This window comes from Esox lucius, chromosome 7, assembly GCF_011004845.1.
Source record: "Esox lucius isolate fEsoLuc1 chromosome 7, fEsoLuc1.pri, whole genome shotgun sequence".
Classification (NCBI taxonomy): Eukaryota; Metazoa; Chordata; class Actinopteri; order Esociformes; family Esocidae; genus Esox; species Esox lucius.
The window spans coordinates 36,019,617-36,044,153 of NC_047575.1; the positions used below are offsets into that span (position 1 = coordinate 36,019,617).

The 24,537-nt window shown below is 45.4% G+C and overlaps 1 protein-coding gene across 8 annotated transcripts in view; it reads right to left on the reverse strand.

Annotated features, from left to right (window-relative positions):
• The window catches only part of amot (angiomotin), a 34,765-nt gene that overhangs the window by 6,623 nt on the left and 3,605 nt on the right, over window positions 1-24,537 (reverse strand). For 2 of the 8 annotated variants that reach the window (XM_020048286.3, XM_010870931.5), the window contains exons 2-9: window positions 11,271-11,403; window positions 10,501-10,571; window positions 10,310-10,370; window positions 7,900-8,974; window positions 6,348-6,945; window positions 5,145-5,289; window positions 3,071-3,163; window positions 2,646-2,791 (exon numbers count right to left, since the gene is read on the reverse strand). In XM_020048286.3, coding sequence (XP_019903845.2) covers window positions 2,646-2,791; window positions 3,071-3,163; window positions 5,145-5,289; window positions 6,348-6,945; window positions 7,900-8,974; window positions 10,310-10,370 — 2,118 coding nt within the window. In that variant the 5' untranslated portion in view covers window positions 10,501-10,571; window positions 11,271-11,403. Of the gene's footprint in view, window positions 1-2,645; window positions 2,792-3,070; window positions 3,164-5,144; window positions 5,290-6,347; window positions 6,946-7,899; window positions 8,975-10,309; window positions 10,429-10,500; window positions 10,572-11,270; window positions 11,404-13,281; window positions 13,347-13,370; window positions 13,435-24,537 lie in introns of those variants that run through there. The other 6 variants (XM_020048285.3, XM_020048284.3, XM_020048287.3 and 3 more) reach the window with 6 other exon arrangements.

Here is a 24,537-nt window from a genome sequence, read left to right on the forward strand (position 1 = left end):
ATAGGCTTGAAAGCAAACGTTATAACTTTTATGTAAATAAAATACAGTAGTTGTTTATTTACAATAATTCTTACAGGCAGGTCAATTAGGACCCAAATTCCTTCTTAAAGAGACCTGTGGGAATGGGTACTGAGTTAAAATAAATGGTGGGAGACAGGCAGAAGACACACGGCAGCAACACAAATAGATGAGCAAGTAAACCACAGTACTTCATGAGAAGATATGACTACATGGCAGCAACACAACATTACTGCATGACAACAATACAATGACATTTTCTGTGTATCTGGGTATTTTCAAATAATGCGTCCTGAAACAAATACTTCTATTGGAAGGCACTGAAAGGTATTTTAAAAGATATATGATTTCTCTTTACACAGCCTATCTGCTACGAATGGAGGTTGATCAAGCTACTTGAGGCCAACTATCAGCTCAATGGAGTGGAAAATGCTGACCTCATCAGAAACACTGGTTTCTGATGGAAGCAACTTCAAAAAGGAAAAATCTTTATTTTGGAGATTGTTTGTCATTTTTACTGTGTTTTGTATGTAAGGACTGGTAGCAGTGGTTCAAGTGACAAATGATGTCGAGTAAATTTACACTGCTATGGAAAAGTGTTTGCCCTCTTTTTGATTTTCTCTATATTTGCATATTTCTTCCACTGAATATCATCAGATCTTCAACCAAAACCTAATATTAGATAAATGGAACCTCAGTGAACAAATGAACCATTTATACATTTTACTTAGAAACGTTATACAACAACCAACGTTCTTAGAAGCCCAAAGGGTCTAAAGCCGATCCTGCTCAAATAGCATATGAACATTGCATAAGTCATGGAAACAATTTTTTCCTTGAAAACTGCAACATTTCTGTCAACCTCATGGCAAAATGTGTTGAATAGCATGATTACCACTGGTTGCTGTGTACCTAACTGATGTTTCCATTGACTAGGTCATTCCAACATTTTAGATACGTTGCTTTTCAGACATTCTTAAATATAAATGCCTGAGTGGTTTGATCACTGTCCTGCTGCCCGACCGAGCAGCACTTCAGCTTCAGCTCATGAACAGACAGCCTGACTTTCTCCTTTAGAAGAAAAAATTATGGAAGATGGTCATTTCCTGTTTTACTTCTAAGGGGGAATGCTGTTAACAAAAAATATTACCAAAGGAAGGAAATTAATTATCCTCCCCCGCTAATGGAAACTGTCAAATCCCTCCCTTCCACTAATATCACCCATGTTCATCATAGCCAGGTAAAAACATCCAGACCATGTTCATCATAGCCAGGTAAAAACATCCAGGCCATGTTCATCGTAGCCAGGTAAAAACATCCAGACCATGTTCATCGTAGCCAGGTAAAAACATCCAGGCCATGTTCATCGTAGCCAGGTAAAAACATCCAGACCATGTTCATCGTAGCCAGGTAAAAACATCCAGACCATGTTCATCGTAGCCAGGTAAAAAACATCCAGACCATGTTCATCGTAGCCAGGTAAAAACATCCAGGCCATGTTCATCGTAGCCAGGTAAAAACATCCAGGCCATGTTCATCGTAGCCAGGTAAAAACATCCAGGCCATGTTCATCGTAGCCAGGTAAAAACATCCAGGCCATGTTCATCGTAGCCAGGTAAAAACATCCAGGCCATGTTCACCGTAGCCAGGTAGAAACATCCAGACCATGTTCATCGTAGCCAGGTAGAAACATCCAGACCATGTTCATCGTAGCCAGGTAAAAACATCCAGACCATGTTCATCGTAGCCAGGTAAAAACATCCAGGCCATGTTCATCGTAGCCAGGTAAAAACATCCAGGCCATGTTCATCGTAGCCAGGTAAAAACATCCAGGCCATGTTCATCGTAGCCAGGTAAAAACATCCAGGCCATGTTCATCGTAGCCAGGTAGAAACATCCAGACCATGTTCATCGTAGCCAGGTAGAAACATCCAGACCATGTTCATCGTAGCCAGGTAAAAACATCCAGACCATGTTCATCATAGCCAGGTAAAAACATCCAGACCATGTTCATCGTAGCCAGGTAAAAACATCCAGGCCATGTTCATCGTAGCCAGGTAAAAACATCCAGGCCATGTTCATCGTAGCCAGGTAGAAACATCCAGACCATGTTCATCATAGCCAGGTAAAAACATCCAGACCATGTTCATCGTAGCCAGGTAAAAACATCCAGAGTTCTTTCAGTGAGCTAGGGAGTTAAACCTAATTGCTCTTCAGGTCACTGACGTAAATGAGAATGTTAACTTAGTAAACTAGGGGTGAAAAAACTGATTCATGACAGTTTCTGTGCCATTTAATCTGTCCATCAGAATCTATTCATCACAACACTTTCTTCATTGTACCAGGTGATAGGATGGATGAGAGTCTCACAACTGAGATTCTCAAACTGTGAAGGTCAATGGTAACACAACAAGGAAAAGAAACAGTACAGCTAGGTAAGAAACACATTCCTCTGCTTGTCCACGAGGGGGCATGAATATACCCCTGAGCATAACTGTTTGCCAGTGGCAACGAGGGCCTTATTAGTGAAGATGTACCAAAGTAACCAACACACGTTGTAGATCCCCTATACATAAAGCAACAACAACATTCTGAACCAGTGAAGCTTGTAAGAGTCCGATCCTCACCTCCTCCTCTAGTTTGACTACTTTGGCCTGGGCATTGTTGAGAGCCTGGTCTCTAATCTCGATGTGTCGTCTCTGGTCCTCTGTGGTGGAGCGCAGGGCATTCAGCTCTATCTCCAGTTTTTCCTTCTCACGTACCGCTTCTTTATCTAGGAGACACATACACAACACACTGAGGACCGGCGTGCTCAACATGACATCTATCATTCACTAAAAATAGTTCTTTCAAATGCAAGCTAAGTACCAGAAACAGTGTGTTCAAAATAATTAAGTCAAACGTCTAGTTAAGTGTTCTACAGTACAGGAAGCCCATTCCTGAGCCTGGTTATGTAACAGATGAGGCCACACAGTGCTATGTCCAGAGTGGATGCAAAATGTCCGAGGCCTGGACTGGAATTCCCTGGTTACTGTCTGTGGGATGTACTTACTGTGGGTGAGTAGTTGAGAGATGGTTTTGCGGTTGTCCTCTGATCCCTCACACTCTTTAGCAGCTAGCTGCTTGTTGGCAGTTTCCATTCGCTCTGCAATAGAAAATGTCAGTTCCAAAGTCATGTCAAAGCCAGCTTGACGCCCACGGCACAGACAGGCGTACACAGACACAGTCCAATATTTGAAAATATCCCATGTTCCCAAAAATTGCCAAACATGGGAATTAAACTCGTTAAAGGGAACATGTAAAACTCCTTGCAAAGCTCCATACAGTCAGCCAGGAGTTAATACGCAGGGTATGTATGGGAATGTTGCTGGTACTGTTAAACATCACACATCTTATGGTTTGTGAATGCAGCCCTACCGAACAAATGGGCAACTGGAAGGAAGTGAATTTGGAGGTGGAGGGAATTCTCAGCCCCCTGAAGATAATTTATTAGGTCCGGATTTGACAAAGTTCTCAAGATCCCAGCCTTCGTTCCAAGCACATAAAACTTTGGGAGCCTGGTTGCTCGGCAGAATCGAGCAACAAAAATAAAACAATAACTTTACATGTCCACATTCCCCACAGTGGGTGTGGAGGTCATTCTCTACTGCAGTCAGGAAAAAATTGCTCTGAAACAAAACAGGACATTATTTCTGGGCCAAACGTTAAAATAACATTTTGTTGCGTGTTAAGTCAACCTGGCTGGTCCACGAGACACACAGAGAGAACATTCCAGAAACAAATATTCAGCCGTTCCGTTTCAATTCCCTGTGTTTCTCGAAATACAAGAATGACTGGGATATACATTTAACCAGTGGTTCCAAAACTCTTTCCTCTTGGCACAACCTACAACATTTATTTCTGAAGGCACCAGAATGGTCCATTACACCAACTGCTCACACTTCTCTTGTTAGCAGGGAGAATATTTAGTTAACTTGCAATCTCTTGCAGTTCTACAATTGTTTTTTTGTTGCCATTACTTATGTGTTCATGTGATATTGGGACTAAAATCTTAAAAGAAAATCAACCGGCTCCAAAACTAGCTAAAGAATATTTGCTGACATGGGCAAACTTAGTTGATCTGACTACCTTTCAAAGGTCTGCAATAAATGACATTACATTTATTCTTACTGTTGTAGTAAGGTCACCTTGTGCATTCTACTAATAGTGCCCGAATGAGTTTAGACCCGAATGAGTTTAGACCTGTGCCTCCTCAGCCGACAACACAGTTTGGAAACCACTGCCCTAAACACTGAAAGTGAAGCAAGATAGCTATGAATGCCAAAACCAAGGGGGAAAAGAAAGGAAGGAGAGACGTTGTGATTTGTAAAAGCATGGAATCTCCCCATGGACCCGATCTGGGCTGGGAGCCATGAATGCAGAGCTGCGGTTGCGCCTATCGAGAGTCAAGCTTCTTCTTCAGGTCCGACATGCAAGCAAGCAAATCGCGAAAGACCAGCAGTACAAGGTCTGGTGCCTGTCGAAATAGACGTGGAAAGTTGTGCAGAACTGGATTGCTCAGTGCGGAAGAGATTTCAGATAACCCAGTCCCCCTTCCACTGGGCTTCAGCTCACCTGACACAAATAGGAAGTCTTTAGCAGTCTTTAGTTATGAAGTTGAGAAATTGGACTTCAGAACTAATTTTTCCATATTGTGACCATATTGATTATTTGACAGATTGATCAATTGATTACTCTTGTATTTTTCTTTTGTCCCAGTCAAAACATTATGAACAACATCTGTTTCAATAACATCCTAACATTGTTGTCAACCACTCATTCACACACCAGGCCGTGTTGGTGAAGTCCACAAAAACCCATGGAGTGGGTGCAAAAAACAAACCACACTGCGTCTGAACAGGAAAACAGAAACTGAACACAAACAGGTAATCCTGTTTATCCTAAATAGAATGCAGACCCAGCTGCCCACCTACTACACGCATACTTGTTTAACCAAGTTATGTTTCCTTCAAATATATTGAAGATAGAATAGGCTTGATATTTGACTACGAAATTATAATTTGGACCCGTAGAACCGGGTGGATCTGTTTTCATTCCATGGATGTTTCAGTTGACTTTGGCCTTACCTCTGAGGTCCCGGTTGAAGTCGTGCAGCCTGCGTACCTCCAACTCAAGCTTGTTCCTCATGGTCTTCTCCAGAGCCTCCCTCTTAGTGGATGACTTAGCCAAGTTCTCATAGGCCTCTGACACCAGCGTGATCTCAGTCTCCAACTTACCAGGGAGACACAGGGGATGGGAGAGATACGGGGGGAAGGGAGAGAGACGGGGGGAAAGGAGAGAGACGGGGGGGAAGGGAGAGAGACGGGGGGAAGGGAGAGAGACGGGGGGAAGGGAGAGACGGGGGGAAAGGAGAGAGACAGGAGGGAGAAAGAAAGGGGGAGGGAGAAAGACAGGGGGGAGGGAGAAAGACAGGGGGAGGGAGAGAGTTATGTCTGAGTGGTCCAGTGAGTTTAAATGCAATAAAACCTACATTTTGTTTGGCATATTTCATCTTTTCAAGCAATGGCATTTAGTAAAGCGATCATGTGGTCTTCATTATCAGACTCCCATATTGTTTTTAAACATTTAGAAGAGTTGAGCCAAACTGAACCTCAGTAATCAACAGTTGTTGGCCTAGCTATTAAACATAATTTTAAACCGTTTTCCCATTTAAGGGATGTTATTATGTCAATGCCCCGCTATTATAGACAATGAAAGAATATTCTTAGGGTTTGCTGGGGAATTGTTAGGGTCTGTATAAATACAAAATACAGTTTATATCCATGCTATATTTTACTGCTTGTCTGCCTGTTATTTTTTCTTTCACAACATAATTCAGTACATGTAATTTATTTGCATTCTTCGCATATACATTTCAAACATATATACAGCTCTGGAAAAAATTAAGAGACCAATGCACCTTTTTCTTTCCTTTCCAAAAAAGCAGGTTTTGAGTGAGGAACAGAAGCATTCAATTTAATTTTAACCCTTCTGTTCCTCACTCAAAACCTTCCTTTTTGACTTTTTTGGAAAGGAAAGAAAAAGGTGGTCTCTTAATTCTTTCCAGATTTTTTGAAACATTAAACATCTGATATTGGTTGTAATTGAATGTTTCAGATGACTGAAAAGTATACAAAATGAGTTTACCGGGCACCTGTTTGGATATGAAAGGATTGGATGGGTGTAGGCCAGGTGGTGTTGCAACCTTTCTGCTTCCCTCCATTCAATCCTTTCAGGTCTACGTCAGGTGTCCAACACACCGATCTGTCTAGTTACATGAACCCCAGTACCTTCTGCAGCTTGGTGACTTTCTCACGGTACACCTCCATCTCCTGCTTAAGCAGCCGGTTCTCCTCCGAGAGCATGTCCACCATCTGCTGGGCTCGAGCCATCATGGCAAAGGGCTCCCCCTGAGGGTGGGGGTAGAGCTGGGGGGGGTGGCCCTGGGAGGACTGGGAATGATACTGTTGGTGCTGATGTTGTTGTTGTTGTTGCTGCTGCTGCTGCTGCTGCTGTTGTTGTTGTTGTTGTTGTTGTTGCTGTTGATGTTGATACTGGTGGTGCTGCTGCTGCATCCTGGAGGTGGAGCCGTAGGGGTCGTGCGAGAAGCCGTGGCCCCTCTGAAGCTGAGGGTGCATAGGCCCTGGGCCATACGGCTCTCCCTGGTGGGGCCCTGGGCCCTGAGGGCTGCGGGGGCCCGCCGGGCCATACGGGTCCCCTTGGGGATGGGGTTGTGTGTGGGACGGGTGGGAGGAGTGGGAGGCACTGAGGAGGCTACTGAGGGTGGAGGACTGGGCCCGGGACAGGGAGCCCACTGAGGTGACGGAGGAGGTGGGGCTGTGATGATGGACAGACCTCTGGGAGTGGACCGAGCCATCCTTATTTGACCTGTGGACACGAGCCAATCAGAAAAGTGGATAATATGAATGGTCGTTTGTTTACCGTGTGACTGTATGTGGGTCTTTAAGGCAAAAACAGACCATAGATTGTATCCAGCCTTATATATTAGTGCTTGATTTAGAATGCAACAAGCCACACACCAGACAAAACATTTACTATAATACTATCTATTCACGGTAAATGATGGTGATTCATCTGCCATACTTCAAACAAGTTTGGGGGTTTTTCATCTCCCAACTGGAAAAAAGCTATTGTGAACAACTATGCAAGCATTCCTGTGTCTAAATGGGACGTCATCAGAAGGACAACAATCATGTCACCACAGGTTTTAGCTGATGATTAAAATTCTGCGGTATTCATGTCTGTTTGCCAGTGATTTACTGTAAGGTAAAGCAATAAGCAGGCAGGCGGGAAACTGGCAGAACAGGATCTCTATCCCATCAATCCCAACAACTGGCTCAGTATGCTTTTGTGTGTGTGTGTGTATATGTGTGTGTGAGTGAGAGAGTGTGTGAGAACCAAAAAACAGTGTAGACATGCCTGCCTTCTAAACCTTCCAGTTAATCAACAAACATGTTCACCTCAACAGACATCCTGTCAGGTAGGGAGAGGATGGCAGGACCATATCTTGAGGATAGATCCTTAATCCACCACTGGTTGTTAACCCCATTATGAGTCACAATACACTGGGTAATAGCCGATATCCCACAATAAAGGTTAAAGAGAATCACTCAATCATGTCACCTTGTCCAAAAAGGCACAGCGGGAATGGGAACTGTCAAACAGACATTGTTATCCAGACAGAGCACAGCCCGTCCGACGGAGCCTTAACTGAGCCAGACATGTCATTCAGCTGAACAAGTCCTGGTAACCACCGTCAACAGCACGGCATTAACCCTTAACACCATGGCAACAGTGAGGAACAGACCGTGCCTTTCTCACCTGAAGGAGCCATACTCTGGCGGAGGCTGATAACGGACGTGTGGCACCTCGTTCCGGACCTGCTCTCTGGGCCGATGCTCCTGGTAGTAGTGGCCTCCTTGCTCCTGAGGCTGCTGTTTGGGAGGCGAGCCCATGTTCTTGAAGGGGTAGTCAGGCGGGGGGCCCCGGTGCTGGCCCGAGGGCTTGTAGTAGTCCCCTGGCGGGGGCAGCTGGGGGGAGAGGGGGGCGCTGGTGACGGGGGCGTGGGCCTTCACCCCGCTGGTGGCCAGTGAGAGCTGCATGAGGCGCTCCGAGAGGGAGCGCACGTGGCCCTGCTTCAGGTCCTTGAGCCCATCGTCCTGGTGCACCTTGCCCCCGCTGCTCAGGCGCTGCACGGTGGGACGCCCCTCGGTACGCAGCTTGCCGTTATTGGCCACGGCCGTTACGTAAAATGCTGTGCCCACCGAAGGAGGCAACGGTTGTTGATGTTGTTGTTGATGCTGCTGCTGTTGTTGTTGATGTTGTTGATGTTGTTGTTGTTGTTGTTGTTGCTGATGCTGCTGTTGTTGTTGTTGTTGATGCTGCTGTTGTTGTTGGTGCTGTTGATGCTGCTGGTGGTGCGTGTGGCCCCGAAAATACTGCGACTGCACCTTGGCCTCCTCGTAGGTGGGTAAGTCCTCCGGGTTAGGGCCCTGGCCACTCCCCCCACCACCGCTGCTACCGCCGCCGCGGGAGCCCAGTTTTTCCATCCCACTGTCTGCCTGCAGTTCCTGTCCCTGGGGCTCCTGCCGGGCGATGTGGGGCACCATGGCGTCGTGCCGGTCGTCACTGGGTCCCCCCTGGCCCAGGTAGGCCCCGCTCACCCCTCCCTCCTGCTGCCTCTGCTGTTGCCGTTGCTGCTCCTGCTGTTGCTGCATGGCCAGCTGGTAGTTGCGTCCCTCGCCATAGCGCATCTGCTCCTGTAGGAGGCGCTGCAGGACGGTGTTGCTGCTGCTGCTGCTGCTGCTGGACGTCTCATCGGCCGCCGCTCTCATCTCAGCCTCCCGCAGACCACGCACCTCATGGAAGGACGAGCTACGCCCGCGGTCGATGTTCCCTGGGATGAGGGGGAGGGGGTGGGAGGTGGATCATTGTGGGGGGGGGGGGGGTTGAGTGTGGAGTTGAGATGGACAGAGGCATTAGTGTTGGGAGGTGGGGAGAGATGGACAGTAGAGAGAGAGAAGGAAAGAGAGAAAAAAAGAGGAAGAGGCTGTCAGAGAACACCACCAACCAAACTTAACACACCCGGCACTCATACCCAGAGCCACACTGAACAGCAGACATGGGAGAAGTGAAGGTGAAATAGAATGAAGATGAAAACAATGACCCAGAATGCACCACCACTCTTCTCTGAGAAACCTCTGACCCCGCTCCTCCCGCTACCACTCTAGGTCGTTGAGCCCAAACCAACAAAAAGACTAAATCCTTAACACTTTGACAGCTGGGTAGCATTACGGGGTATATCGTGGGTTTTATAAGCCAAATGTAGGTTGGTGTCCAAAATATTCATGCCAAACAGAACACCTGACTGTATGATACGACTGTCAGTACTGACCTATACGGAATGTTTAAATTGATGGTCACCCAAACCCTCTGGTTATGTGGATCTAAATCCCAGAGTCAGAGCATTAAGGTCCATTCAGCAATATAGTTTGTAAGGTCACCTGGCTGGTGTCTTACTGTCAACATGCATTACATCAAAGTCTAATGCAGGGTTAGGCAATCATATTCAGCTGCCGGATGATTTCTGGTGCAGAGAGTCTGGGGGCCAGTATTGTACATCGTTAAATGATGTTTCTACACAGATTAACCACAACTATGCCCAAAATGTTTTTTCATACCTTGACTCCAAAAACTTTGGGGAGCCAATTTTTTTTTTTATTGTCTGTTTGCTCTACAGGATGGGTTCATTTGTACACAGGTGACTAATTTATCATTACCCAGCAAATCATTTGCAGAAAGAAAAAACTTTGATTTCAAAAACAAAACTCCCTTGATCCCAAGTTTGACATTGTGATTGGTAGGCATATTACAATTATACAGTAGGGGAAGGCACATGTGTTTTAGTAAAAACATACAAAGTCATAAAGCAGAAACCACCCAGGGAATGTTAGCTGTGAATTAGCTTAGCTGAAATGCAGGTCTAAATCAAACAAACTCATTTCAGTTGAGTTAACATTTAACTGCATCCAATAAAAAGCCACAAGCAAGTGTTACACTTAACAGGCTTTACTAGATTAAGGATGTCTTTTGAAACTCTTGCTTTAATGTTTTTGGGTAGTTGCAAATTCGGTTCTAAGGAGTGGTTTCCACTGAAAACTTTGAACGTCATTAAAGAGATCTAGTGGTTAAAGAGGCACCATCTACAAAGTAATGAAGGTGAAATTATTACATCTATTGCTTTCTGATATTCTTCGCATTCTCAAGGAGGATGAAGCTTTTTTCCGAAACATCTGTGGTAAATAAATATATAAGAAAGTCAGCTTTGGGGCCGTCCACTCGCCGGGCTCTCTTCCAAGTTGAAGAAGGAAAAGAGAGAAGAAAAATGAATGTCACAATGGTAGTATACTCTCCCCTACATACTTCCACTGCTATTTCCTGCAGCTCTTCCCCCAAATCCTCTCCTTCCTCAGTCTCCCCCTCTTCAGAACCAACTAGTACCAACCAGGACAAAGGACAAATGGAGGATGGAGCAGAAACAAAACACAAAGACACACAACTGAAAATAACTGGGCAGAGAACTCAAGGATGCAGTGGCATGACAGAGGGCATTGTTTTGGCACAGCGACTGACTTCTGGCTGGTTTGAAGGCTGCTGCTTGTGTAAACACAGAGGAACCAGAGAATCTGACACAGAGGAACCGGGGTCTCTGACACAGAGGAACCGGGGACTCTGACACAGAGGAACCGGGGACTCTGACACAGAGGAACCGGGGACTCTGACACAGAGGAACCGGGGACTCTGACACAGAGGAACCGGGGACTCTGACACAGAGGAACCGGGGACTCTGACACAGAGGAACCGGGGACTCTGACACAGAGGAACCCGGGGACTCTGACACAGAGGAACCCGGGGACTCTGACACAGAGGAACCCGGGGACTCTGACACAGAGGAACCCGGGGACTCTGACACAGAGGAACCCGGGGACTCTGACACAGGCACACAGTGACTGGGACTGGAAACATCTACTCAGCGATATTCATTAAAATGTGCCAGGTGAATTGTGTTAGCTTGAGATTAAACCTCAGTCCAACTGTACTGTCTGTCCTAGAAGCTGCTCGTTATGCGTTGTACCCTCTGCCCTGCTACATATTGACCCTAGAAGTCTCCTCCCCCTCCCCAGATCACCTACCTGTGTGCCTGCTCTCACTGGGCTCCGCGGCTCATGCTGCTGAATGCGTACCAAGACGAGTGTCTCCAGCGGGTCCAGTGGTGCCAACCAGGTCCTCCAGGCGCTCTGACCCGTCGCTGAAGCCGCAGCCACTCTGCAACAGGAAGAGCCACTCTCAACCAAACAGCCTCAGCGATGGGGGTGGGGCCCCACACGCACGGTCGCAGGGGCCACTCAGGGGAGGAGGAGGAGGAGGGGCCCAGGGGTTTTGGGAATGTGAAATAGGCGGCAGTTTCAGTGAAGTTGCTTCTTTTCTGGTTTGTGCAATGAGTCCCCCACAGCTGTGTGACTGACTAGGCCGGGTTGGGAAAGTGTGTGTGTGTGTGTGTGTTTCTGTGTGTTTGTGTATGTATTGGTCTTTGGCCAGAGTCAAACCCAGGATGTGCAAGGTTCAGTGGCAACAGAGAGAGGAGATCTGAGCTGCTCTTGACACAACAAGACAACTTCCCTCACTGCATGAACCAGAGGTGGTTTTCTGGACTGATCTTTCACGGCAAAGTTACTGAACATTGGTGTTATTGTGAATCGTGATGGTCATCCGACTCGCTAACAGAGAGACAGTTACAACTAAAACAAGGGTTCAAGTGTTTGGAGAAACAACTTTGAAATAGAATGTCAGCATAAATGTTCTTCACTGGGCTCTCTGTCAACAGGAATTGGGAAGTGGATGAAATCCTGGGGAGAATGTCAAAGTGAAACTCTGACTGGGTTCAACAGCAACAGAAATAGATCCTACTGACCAGGCAGCCATACCACACACACAAACCAACCTTCCCTTAACACAGCAAGAGCCATCAGTTGGGAAAAACAGTTTCATTTTCAAAACACACACAAAGATTTAACGTACTAACTCTAAGAAGTGCATACATACAGATGAAAACAAATGCAGGCATGCACACACAAACACACACACACACACACACACAAAACCCACTAGAGCAGTAATGAGTAAGACAATCAATATCACAACAAGGACCAATCAACCTCCCCTCTGAAAAAATGACTTCCAGATGGTCCCTTCACTCCCACCTCTCTTCGGTGCCCTTCTCCTTTCATTTGCTGATGCTCCAACTTTAAGATCCTTGACTGTTTCAGATAAACAGTTTATCCCAAAGCCAAAGCTGGCCACAGTGGATTCTGGGAATCTGACATTATGGTCACTCCCCGAAAGTGTTACCAGTGGCTATGACCTCTGACCTCCGTGTGTGTGTGTGTGTGTGTGTGTGTGTGTGATGTCAGCCAGCGGTAACAACACAGACATGCTGGTGTACCTTTACACCAGAGATGGGCATGATGCCTCTGTGTCTTCCAGGTCTGAAGGCCTCTTCATAACCCCACATGCTGTCAGAGCATGTTAAATATGTTATATCGTAGTGTTCTGTGTTTTATACAGAGTCGCTCCATACATCCTTGAGTTAGCCTAGGTCTAGCCTTCGCCTAAACTGTTCATAGACAATAAAAGGCATGCTCAGAACACCTGTTAGCTAACTGGGGAGAAAGTGTAGTTCCTTTGCAGGAGGCACCCAGTTATGGACCTGTGCTAATCTGCTACAGTGAGTGTATCATTTTTATTTATTTACATTCATTCTAGTTGATGTGAAAGATATAAGCTAAGCCATATGTTTCCAAAACCACAGCAATGATTACTGTTGTATTTAAATGTAAAACCCAGCTTTGGTTTTAAAGTTCACTCAGAGTCCAGTCAATGTGGCTGAAGCTAATAGCAGAAACCCCTAGTACAGTATATTAAGGGTTTTCTAGGACTAATCTGCGTCTGGTCTAGGTCTGGTCTGGGTCTAAGCAGCAGAGATAGGAAAGCAATAACATTCACCTCAACAGCCACACTGTTTGAAATACCAGTCACAATTTAAGCAATAACATTCAATTTCATGTCTCACAGCTATTCCCTTGTTTGAAATACCACTGTCATGATGTTTCAGCTTCAGACAAAGTATTAAAGAGAACCACATACCAAGGGAGCAGAAAGCTACACTGAAATAATAGGAGATATTCCAGAGAACCAAAAGCCGTCAGGAGATCCAGCCTTCTGTATTCAATCACCTTGAAATCTTTCCCACGTACCAGCTAAGTAAGCTTGTCCCACTGCTCTTCGCTCGCTCCTTAGTTCTACAAAGAGTTACCACAGAACAACTCTCTGTCCCCTTTCCTCCCATCTTCCCTCCCGCCCTCCCTCCCGCCCGCCCTCCCTCCCGCAGGTGGAGCTCAGGCTGGGAGGACAGGTGAATCTGGAAGCCCTCCAGCCTATCGTCACACCCTCATACCTTTGAGCTGGCGTAGACTATTTACCAATACACAATTACCTGCTGCTTCATCATCTGCCCTCACCTGTCCCACTGATGCACAGAGAGACCAATCAGGAGGGACGCAGAGATGGGTGAGACAAAGGGAAGACAGGAAGAGTAACAAAGGAAGAAGAAATGATTAAGCAAGACAATTATGAGTCAGGGGAGAGGGACTTCTGCAGACAGGTGCTTTAGGTGGAACTAAAACAGTCACACGATGATAAAACCCACTGAGTGTAAACAGTCATATTATAATGAACCCACTGGATGGACAATAGCCAGCAGGTGATAATGGCTGGTGGACCCAAACAAACGGTGAGTCAGGTTGGCTAAATAACCCATTCAACTGAAATCTAAGGGTTAGGCTTACGGCCAGTGGTTAAATTGGGACTTGGGAGGTGGCAGAGCAGTACATCCGTGGCCAGCGGGGAGGGCAGGTTGCATCTATCTATGCATATCGGCACAGAGGCACTCCTAGGATGTTGACAGAGTGTAGAAACATTTGCTTCTCATAAATGCATTTTATAACATGCTACGTCAGGGGTATTCAACTGTTTCTCTGACGAGGCCTGGGGCTTGCTCGTTTTCTGTTAACTAATTAATTTCACAAACACAGATCTACCATAAGTCCATGATTAAAGGCTAGAAATGGACAGGAAGAAAGAAAAAAAAGTCTAATAACACACAAATGTCATGCTAAATTACAGGCTAGTCTAGCTTTACACCTAATTTGGATCTTTGCAAAACAGCAAATCTGATGGGTCAAAATACTTGATCAGAACTGGGCTGCCTGTGCTCAAATCTACTGGATCAGATTAATAGCGGCCTATTAATCTGATCCAGTAAAGAGTATTATTAAGAATTACCACTTTTGAATACTACCAATAGCCAAAAGCTTTCCCCCTCAAGAAACATTTGAAACAGTGTTGCCCAGTACAGTTGAGATATTTGGATGCCGTACCAAACACATCATATTGTAGCCAAGTGGAGATTAGATTGTTCTCAGTGATTAAGACAGGATGGAATAAGTGGGTTTATATAATCCACTTATTCCAGTTTGGAAACTGAAAATTGATGAAAGGAGAGAGACAGAAAAACGTCTAATGCCATTTGGTGGCTAGGCTATCAGCTATCAGCAGGCCTACCGTTTCCCCCCCGGGTGGTTGGGGTTGGGGGGGGGATACATACTTAAATTCATGACCAAAGGTGTCCAACTGAAGCCTCCTCATGGCACGGTCAGGTGTTTGTGGTTCCAGTTAAAAGGCAAAGGAAGTACTTCTCCCCTGTCTTTTATCCGGCGCCAGGCTGGGGAACAAAGTCAGTGCTGGCAGACAGGTCTGGGGTGAGGTGGGACAGAGAGTGGACTGGGCACGGCTGCAGGCTCCTGCTGACCCTGGATCAGTGAGTCAGGCAGAGAGGCCACACAGACACAAGGGCTAGAACAGCTGTATAGTTAGTCAGTCTCTTTCCAAAAACCACAAGAGAGGGAATGTAGCAGAGTGAACAGAAAATGCAAAACAGAGAGACTAACAAGGACCCAGAGAGAGGAGTGCTTTATCAGCCAGCCAGCCATGTTCTCAAGCCCACAGGCTTATGGCCAATGTCACCACAGTCAAATCTCCTCTGAAGGCCCAAACCTGTCTAGAAAGACACTATTGCAACATCTCCTTTCAGCATCATCCAGAGATGTACCTGGAGCTTCGAGACACGCTAATTTTACATAAGTAGTTAGCTCGATCGATTATGAGATGCTCTTTCATAATTTGAATGGAGCCTAAGGTTGCAATGTCTTACGTAAATATTTGCCTTCCATGTGAAAGTTTCCCAGCGACCCCGCACACGGCTGTTTATTCTGCTAATACGCCAGGAATGCACAGCAGGGGTGAACCACAGAAGGGGGGGGGGTGAAGACAGAATCAGCCAGTCAGACAGACAGAATCAGCCAGACAGACAGAGACAGACAGAATCTGCCAGCCAGACAGACAGACAGAGACAGACAGAATCAGCCAGCCAGACAGACAGACAGAGACAGACAGAATCTGCCAGCCAGACAGAATCAGCCAGACAGACAGACAGACAGAATCAGCCAGCCAGACAGACAGACAGAATCAGACAGACAGAATCAGACAGACAGACAGACAGAATCAGACAGACAGACAGACAGAATCAGACAGACAGACAGACAGACAGACAGAATCAGCCAGACAGACAAACAGAGACAGACAGAATCAGCCAGCCAGCCAGACAGACAGAGACTGACAGACAGAGCCAGACAGACAGACAGAGCCAGACAGAATCAGCCAGCCAGACAGACAGAGACAGACAGAATCAGCCAGACAGACAGAGGTTGCCCTCTAGGTTAAAAGAGAGCTGATGGTCCCATCCACCCAAAGAAGAGAAAGGGACTCACGGGTCATTTGTTATAGATCTGACCTAACACACTCAATTAAATAAATCAGAACAGGATAATGTTATGTCTGGTTACGAATGAGCAAATGTCTCAGTAATATCCTTGTGAGTTAGCTACACCCATCCCCCCTTTAAAATCTCCATACTTCATTTAAGCTTCTCTATTCTGAAAAGGGGTCAATCATTTCCAGGCCTACAGATCTGTCCAGTTCTGGTGTTTAGGTCACCACAAACTAATACAAGAACCAGACACCCTCAGCAAAAAGGAGGAGAAACAGCCTTCCCTCCCCAATTGGACCCTTAGACAAAAGTCCAGCAGCGCTGGAAGGAAGCTAGTGTAGAAACCACTTCCTTCATTATTGTTTTCCCTGCAATAGTGAAGGTTGTTAACTTAACAGTTTAAAGCCTGAATACTATTTCTGACCCATTCACTAAGAATCCGGTACCAGCACATGTGCCTTTACTATGGGGAACACTAAAACAGCACAGAAATACACCAGCACAGAAAACAGCTCACTGTGACTGAGGAATTCATAGAATAAAATCACTTCTGGGGAAAAGGAAAAAAAGCTACTCAGCAAAAATAAAAAAATAAACACATTAATGATCCTTTCAGGACTACCAGACCAAAGTATATTCTCCAAGCTCATTGAACAAAACAACAGGACTACCAGAACCCAGTGCATTCTCCAAGCTCATTGAACTAAATTACAGGACTACCAGAACCCAGTGCATTCTCCAAGCTCATTGAACTAACTACAGGACAAAATATAAACCTTACAACCCAAAACTAAAGGTTAAAGGTTTTTTGTTTGCATACTACAGAGTTAGAAATGGTCCCCAGTAATAAAAAATAAAAAAAGATCTATGGGCTCTTATCGTGGAAAGGTACAGATCGAGAGAGGGATAAAATATAATTTTGAAAGCATTCCATGTATCATGGACAAGATGGCACCAACAGGACATCGCAAAGATCAGGACGTACCTCGTAAACTGATCACAGGGCCAGGAGAAAGCAGGGTAGCTACCAAGAGGGCAACAGCAGGCATTTCTGGCAGGAACTGGGCACTCCCTGCATTTTATAAAAATTGCATGTTTCTCTACAAATCTGAACTGGGAGTAGGATGGCAAGATGGAAGACATTTTTCACAAACAAGTACATCCAAGCCTGTATACATTTTTCAATCTCCAGAAACCAAATGGGAAAATGTGTTATGGTCGGATAAGAACAAAGTAGGACCTTTTGGACTTGATTCCATAATATTTGACTGTCGCAAAGCCAACACGGCTACTACCCAAAGTACTGATCAGAATGGAGAGGGGCAATGAATAGCTGCCAATATCAATAGATATTACCTAAAACCGTGCTGCCCTCTGCCAGAAAGCTGAAGTATTTCCCCTTTCAACACTTTGAAGCAAACAGCAAAAATCAACCATGAAACGGCTTGCCAAAGAGGAAGATCACTGTCCTGGAATAGCCTAGTCAGAGCCAGGACCTGAATCCTATAGAAAATCTGTGGACTTACCTAGAGAGGGCTGTGCACAGGAGACCTCCTCACTATTTGCTTGAGCTAAAACTTTTCTACAAAGAAGAGTGGAATAAAATAGCAAAATCCAGGAGTGCTATGTTGACCTATGCACACAGATTTAATGCTGTAATCCAAGCAAAAGGTGCCTGCTCACCATGGCATACTTAGGCAACCAAGGCATTATCCATTTGGGCAATTCCTCGATAAGGTCAACCGGATGAAGAAATTTCTATAAATACAACTCTTTTTTTGTTTTTTTACAATTGTGTGCTAATGCCTTGGTTCTTAGAGGTAAAACACATTTTCAGCTAAATATAATATTTTATAATATTTTCATAATAGATTTTTGTATGGGTATAATATTTTATCCTATGAACGTAAGATTCAGAGACTGTTTTCACAGTGGGTTCACTTACAATTTTGTAATTTGTCTATACTTCCTCTGTGTATAATTGTAGAACCCTTCAAATATATACATTAAATGTAAATTTTTCCATTATAAGTAACTTCTGTAGGTCAACTTCTGTAGGTCTGTCAGTCTTGTGAATCCCAGTTGGTCAAAAATAATTGGCATTCCAGAAAAGGTCCAGATCCCAGGACCCTAATCGTATTCTACCTAGACAATGTAGCCCTACAGCAAATATATAAAGTCACCCACCTCGTCATAAACATGACTGCTGTAACTTCAATGTTCTATTGATCTGACAGACCAGAAGAGGCTTCTACACTGTCGAAAAAATATCAATCAATATCACCCGGATCTGCCTTTAAATACTCCAGTTCAATACAGTGTCCACTTTGGTAGTGAGGTCTGTGGTCTATGTATCAACCATAATTCACAGAATGGGACAAACATACTTGAGACACCATACAGAATTCTGTTAAATTCTCATCAGAGTAAAACCCCAAAACCCAAATAAGAATTGTAAGGCTGAATAAGGGCTATGCACAATAATGACCAAAATAACAAAAACTAAAGAACATTCTGAAACCTTCCATAAACAAAGCCCTCATCAAGAAAAGCGACAAACCTGGAAAACCCCCTCAGGCAGCTGGTATTGGGGCTCTCTTCAGAAACAGACTTCAAAGATTTGACGGACAGCAAGTAAATTAAACTCCAAATCATCCCTTGCCAAATGGATGACCACATAAGAGACTATTTTTTTTCATTAAATCACACAGACTCCAAAAATGAAATCCAATCAAACAGTGATGAACCCACATATCTGTTGGAGAAATATAGTACAAAAAAAGGCAATGTGCAATCACTGCAGCAAGATGTGACTTTCTTTTTTTCCCCAATATTTCTTCAGCAATGATTTGGCAATGCATATCTCCCATGTTCAAAAAGCATTTTAAATTCAATTGAACATTGAGAAACACAGACTGAGAAACACAATATAGAGACAGAGATAGAAAGACACAGAGAAAGACAGAAAGAGTAAAAGACATAAAGACCAAGACAGGCAGACAGAGAGACAAAGAGGCTGAATAACATGATCTGACACTAAAGTTGATATTTGACCTCGTCACTGAGAGCAACTGCAGGTTTCCTCAGAAGACATATTGCAGAATACAAACATTGGGTCCTCAATGTCTATCCTGAGAACAAACACGCACCTACTTTTCCATCGAAGGCATGGTACAGGTTGCACATGGGGTCCTGGGAACACAGTCCCCACCATAAACACAGACAGACACACACATTTCCCCTAGAGGGTGATACTGAACATTACTGGTGGGTTCCTCAGAACCCATCACTCACCACTAAGTACAAACCCAGACACTATGTTGTCCCCAGGGGAGCCGTGAATAGAGGCAGTAGGTTACATGAAGATGAATCACTGTCTATTCAGACATGACCCGGGGGGGAGACCTATGTGAATAAACCATTTGAAATCTTTCTATTTTCTATTGGTTTCTATTGGTTCTAATAGAACAGGTAAGCTCAGTCAACTACATCCAAAATGTTTGAACCCATTTCAAATAGGTATTTGAACCCAGATGTGGCCGGTATTGGGGCTGGGAGACCAGTTAAAGAGGTAATCCATTCAGAACCACACATTCCTTGATATACATTGTTAAACAACACACACATGTGAAAGCTTTATATTTTGTGGCAATTGTCCTCCCTTTTCACTGGGCTTTTGAGATCTCTTCAATTGGTAGATTCAAATAATTAATTGCAACCAATTAATTATTTGTATTTTTTCCCCAAGTTCCCTGATTTGTTTGGTGAATGGTAATGTAAATCATTGTTGTCCTGAAATCTAAATCTCTTCTGTGTATTTAGGCAAGTTGCTTGGCGGCGTGAGTGACTCCCCATCAGTCACCCCTCTTCCCGACGAGGAAGCAATCGTGACAACAGCAACCCGTTGGCAGGTGCTAGGCATGTAGTCCCCTGCGCAATGACTCTGAGATCGCCTACATTTCAAAACAAAGCAAACCATCTACAATGTTGTTGTTTTTTTTAAGAAAAATGCTGTCCACCTATGCCAAGTACCTCAACGAGGAGAGTAACCAGAACACAGGTTGAGATTCAGAACCAGAACTGGCGTTTGGGTATGACAGCATGACCAACGAAATGCACTGCGTCTACTGTAGGCTTTGTGGTTACAGGTAATTCAAACTTTGTGACTGAATCAACTTCATTTAAGCCCGAGATTCTAAGCTATACAACAGCAGTTCCAACCACAGGTGAGACCATCTGAGGGGCTGCTTGCCTCGCCGGGGGCTTTCAGAGCCAGGGCAGAGCCCAGCGAGCGAGGAAGCCGAGCTCATAGCGCAACTCAACCCGTGATAGTGCCAAAGAGGAGACGCCAATTCCAAAATTAACATCAGAGGCCGTTCAGCAAAAAAAGGGGGTCCCACTTAATCTAATGTATACATAAGACAAGCATGCGCACGGTTAATGGCGGATCCTGTTGCCTCGTACCCCTACATATCATTCGTGACAGATCAGGACAGACATCTACACAAAGGCATGTTAGATAGTGCACACACCAATAATAACAAAATGGAAAACCTGCGAACATCCTTACTGACCATGTTAAAGCCATGGTGGCATTTGTACAAAACAACAACTCAGAAGTCCTAATGCTAATCGTCTAATCATAGATGTGAAGGACAGCAGTTTAAAGGAGATGTCCCTAATTTGCTCCCACTTGGAAGTTCGCTGATTTACAGAAACTGCACATTTAAGACAGCATTTGTCGTGACATCAATCGACATTTGAATAACATTTACACAATATGTCAATACAATCTCCTATTCACACTAGCAAGCAGAAACTCCCGCTGTGTCAAAGGTGTGCGGTAAGGCCAGACGCCTGCCCCGGAAGTTGTATAAACTCACTGACTAGGTGGATTACCTGCTAACGAACATGGCGCTCTCTATCGAACAAGTGCAGTTACTAGTAATAGTATCGTTTTCAGTGCTAGTCTGAGATGTTTTGGTTGCTTCCCAACTAGTTTTCCTTCTGATCCTGTTTATACATGGAGCATGGGCTTCAGAGCCTGACTTCCTACATCACGGCTCATTCCCTCCAACACACATTTGGGGAGACGTCGTCTTCAGACCTCAGTAGCCACAGGGAAGAGACAGACAGGTTGTCCTCTGTCCTGTAACAGGAACTGCAGAGCTGAACACCCCTCCTAAGCAGAGGACAGGGGAGGACTTGGTCACTTTCAAGGGGAATGTGTAGATCTTTGATCCCAACCAGGCAACCCCCAATTGACACAGAAACACACTGGGAGAGTAGGCAGCTGACCCCAAAGTCTGCTTGGTAAAGCATTCTGGCCCCCTTCACACACACACCACACACATACATGCATGGACACACACACACACACACGCACAGTCATCTTTCTCTGGCAGTGTTTACGTAAGAGGGGAACATTAGTGGAAGACTTCCAGAGGTTTAATGAACTCCAGAAATGCATCCACGGTCAGCTTTTCTCTCAACTAGGACAGGATAACCCTGACAATGTAGTTCTGGAATAAGAATCCGGGTAGCAAGACACTTTGGACAGAGTCAGGAACGTGACAGGGGACGTGTTCCCGACATGTCGGGAAGGTCCCAAAAACAGACATGAAGGGAGTGAAGACTGAGGACGGGTTGACAGAGGGTAAAGGGAATGTGGAACAGATATAAAGAGTGAGAGGAAGAGAAGAAAGGATAGAGAGAGAGAGAGAGAGAGAATGAGAGAGAGAGAGAACGAGACAGATCAGGAACAGGGTAAAACTGAGAAACACATGGCAGGAACCAAGCAGGAAATGCAACATTCCAATCTGGAAAGCCCGCCCCCGGCCTGCCCCCCACTCCCTCTCTTTGTGGTGGTGGAGAAGGAGCATGAAGCCCACTCTCCCTTGGTGTCCATTACACTGGGCTCTGGCCTGGGACGTTCTCCCACAGCAGCACAACTGGGGAAAACAGAACCAGGCCAGAACATTCTGACACACTCACTTATGCTCCGTTTCTCTCCCTTTAGCTCTTTCCATATTCCTTTCTTCTCTCCATTCTGTCCTACAAGCCTGCCGTTGCAATGATTAATATCAGGAGCTGGATCGTGTTCCATTAAACATGGAAAGGGTTGGTAAAAAAGGCAGCAAAAAGAGAGGGAACAAAGTGCGTGTGTGGGTGGGGGGTGGGATGAGAGAGACAGCGGTCCTCCAGAGGGACCACATTACTTCAGCTCCAGTGAGGATATTCATGCAGGAGTAAGGTAGCCATTGTTTGAAAGCAGGTTGGGCATCCGGCATCTCCTCTTTCAAAATACTACATCTGTCAATCAGAACCCTTACTTTCTCAAAACAGCAGGCCTGAACCAGTATTCCTCCAAATGAGTTGGAACTACATATCAGAGCTATCTCGCTTCACAGTTTGTCAGAGCCCTTTGTAGGGGAGTGAAGGAATTCAATAACCCTCAGTGTGATAGGCTTAAAACTACAGTTCTATTTGGTCAGGGGGGTTTGGGCGCTGCCAGAGGTGCTGACATGGGGAACGTGATTTTATCGCCCTCTGCTAAATGAGAAACAGTGGTCATAAACAGACCAAACACAGCAGCAGCCATTTTGACGAAGCTGACATGTTTCCTCAGTCCAGCGCCCTTCCATTCTCTCTCCCTGGTTCTCCTTCTCCAACTCAATCTGTGTCATGTAGGTTCGCCCGCTTCATAACACACACCTTTCTGATACGGGCCCATCATTTTGGAAACAGAACAAACCCCCTTAACATGTAACTCACTGAACCCCATACTGCAAAGGCACCGTAACACACAGTCTTAATGGGAAGCATGTGGTGTGGAGACGAGGTTGCTTTTCATCTGTCACTAGGACCTCTACTTTAGCCTCTCCCCCGTCTTCTTCAGCTCACCCTAATCTCTCCTCACCTCTGCCTGTCACCTCGCCCCCCACCCCCACCCCTCACCCGTCTTCCTCACCTCACCCACCCATGTTCCTGGAGTAGCAGAGTAAATATCACCTGGTGTCTAATCTATTAATGGCACATTCACAACCCACCAGTGGACTGAGAGTAGTTAATGACTGAATGAAACTACAACTGCAATATACTGGCTGCAGTACGACTCGAGCTCCGGAAAACAGGCTTTGCATTAGGACTTCATCATGCTTCAGGAGTGAGATGGAGTCCATCCCATGACGGGAATGGAAATGTGCTCGTGTCCATGACAGGAAATGTTTCTGTGTCCAAAACAAACTCCATCTGGAAGTGGAACTGGACAAGGGGATCAGAGCAGGAAAGGGATGGGCGCATTACACTGATACTCTACTGAACGTGACACATGCATCTGGGGACCTAGTCAGTGGATGGTCTGGTGTGTGTCTCCCCTGGTTCCCATGAGTTCCAGGACTCAGTCTTCCACACGGTGACAGTGTCTTTTCCACCCCTCGGGTTAGTGGGTACATGAAACTGCCTGCTGACCGGCCCCTGTCGCAGGCACTGGGTCACCCACCACCACGGTGAGGCTCATTAAATAGGTTTAGGGGTTAGCAGGGTTAGTGTACACCACCTCATTCCTCCAAAGTCATTTCAACAGTGTGTGAGTGTGTGTGTGTGTTACTGAGCCAGTGACTGGCATTGATGCAGTTTTGGCAGACCCTTTTGTGGTTGTGGAGGCTTCTGTCACCCATGATGGAACATCTCATCCTACACTGGGGATAACTCGCTACTCTGGCCTCAGGCTACAGGGAAACTCACTGTTCTGAGCTGTGCTGACCTCTCTGTCTCACACTCCATGTATCGGAATGCTGCGATTACGGAGGACATTCTCACCTTTACCGTTAAGATAAAGTTACAGACTCCACCAATAAAGTGAAATCTAGCACTCTGGCACCCAGACAACAATGATCCCTTCAATATTTTTTTTAATCTGCATCATTAATTTCACTGCCCTTGTTGTAAATGGTTGCTGTTCATAGAATAAGTGAACTAGTGAGGTGTGACAGTTTCTATAACGCCAAAGACACATAAGCAGTCATGTGTAAGGGGACGTTTGTTCATTCTGTTCAGGATGTGTTCTGTGGCATACCAAATAAGCCAGATACTGTTGTTCTGGGAGGCCTGAGGGAAGTGGGCCGTTAGTTAAAGCGCTACATGGAGCAGGCCTTTTCTGATGAACTGCTTCATTATCAACCCCTCATGTTACGCCTGAACGGCCTCAGTTATCCGTGCAAACCTGCAGTAGTGACATTTTCACAGACAGTACATGATCTTCAGATTGCAGGCCTGCATTATTTCAAGGCAGAGTAACTAGTGAGGTACGTGACTGCCCGCTTTTATGGCGCGCCTGGCTGCGTGAAGGTGTTGAGTGGTTTTTAAAGTCCAACTTTTTAAAATGTAAGGACATACATTTTGCATACTTTTTTCGTACAAACCCACAACCCTGGCATGGCAGGTTCTATGTTCTTGCAACGGAGCTGCTGAGCTGCACAGGCCTCGTCCATAAGACAGAGAAATGTATATGTGGG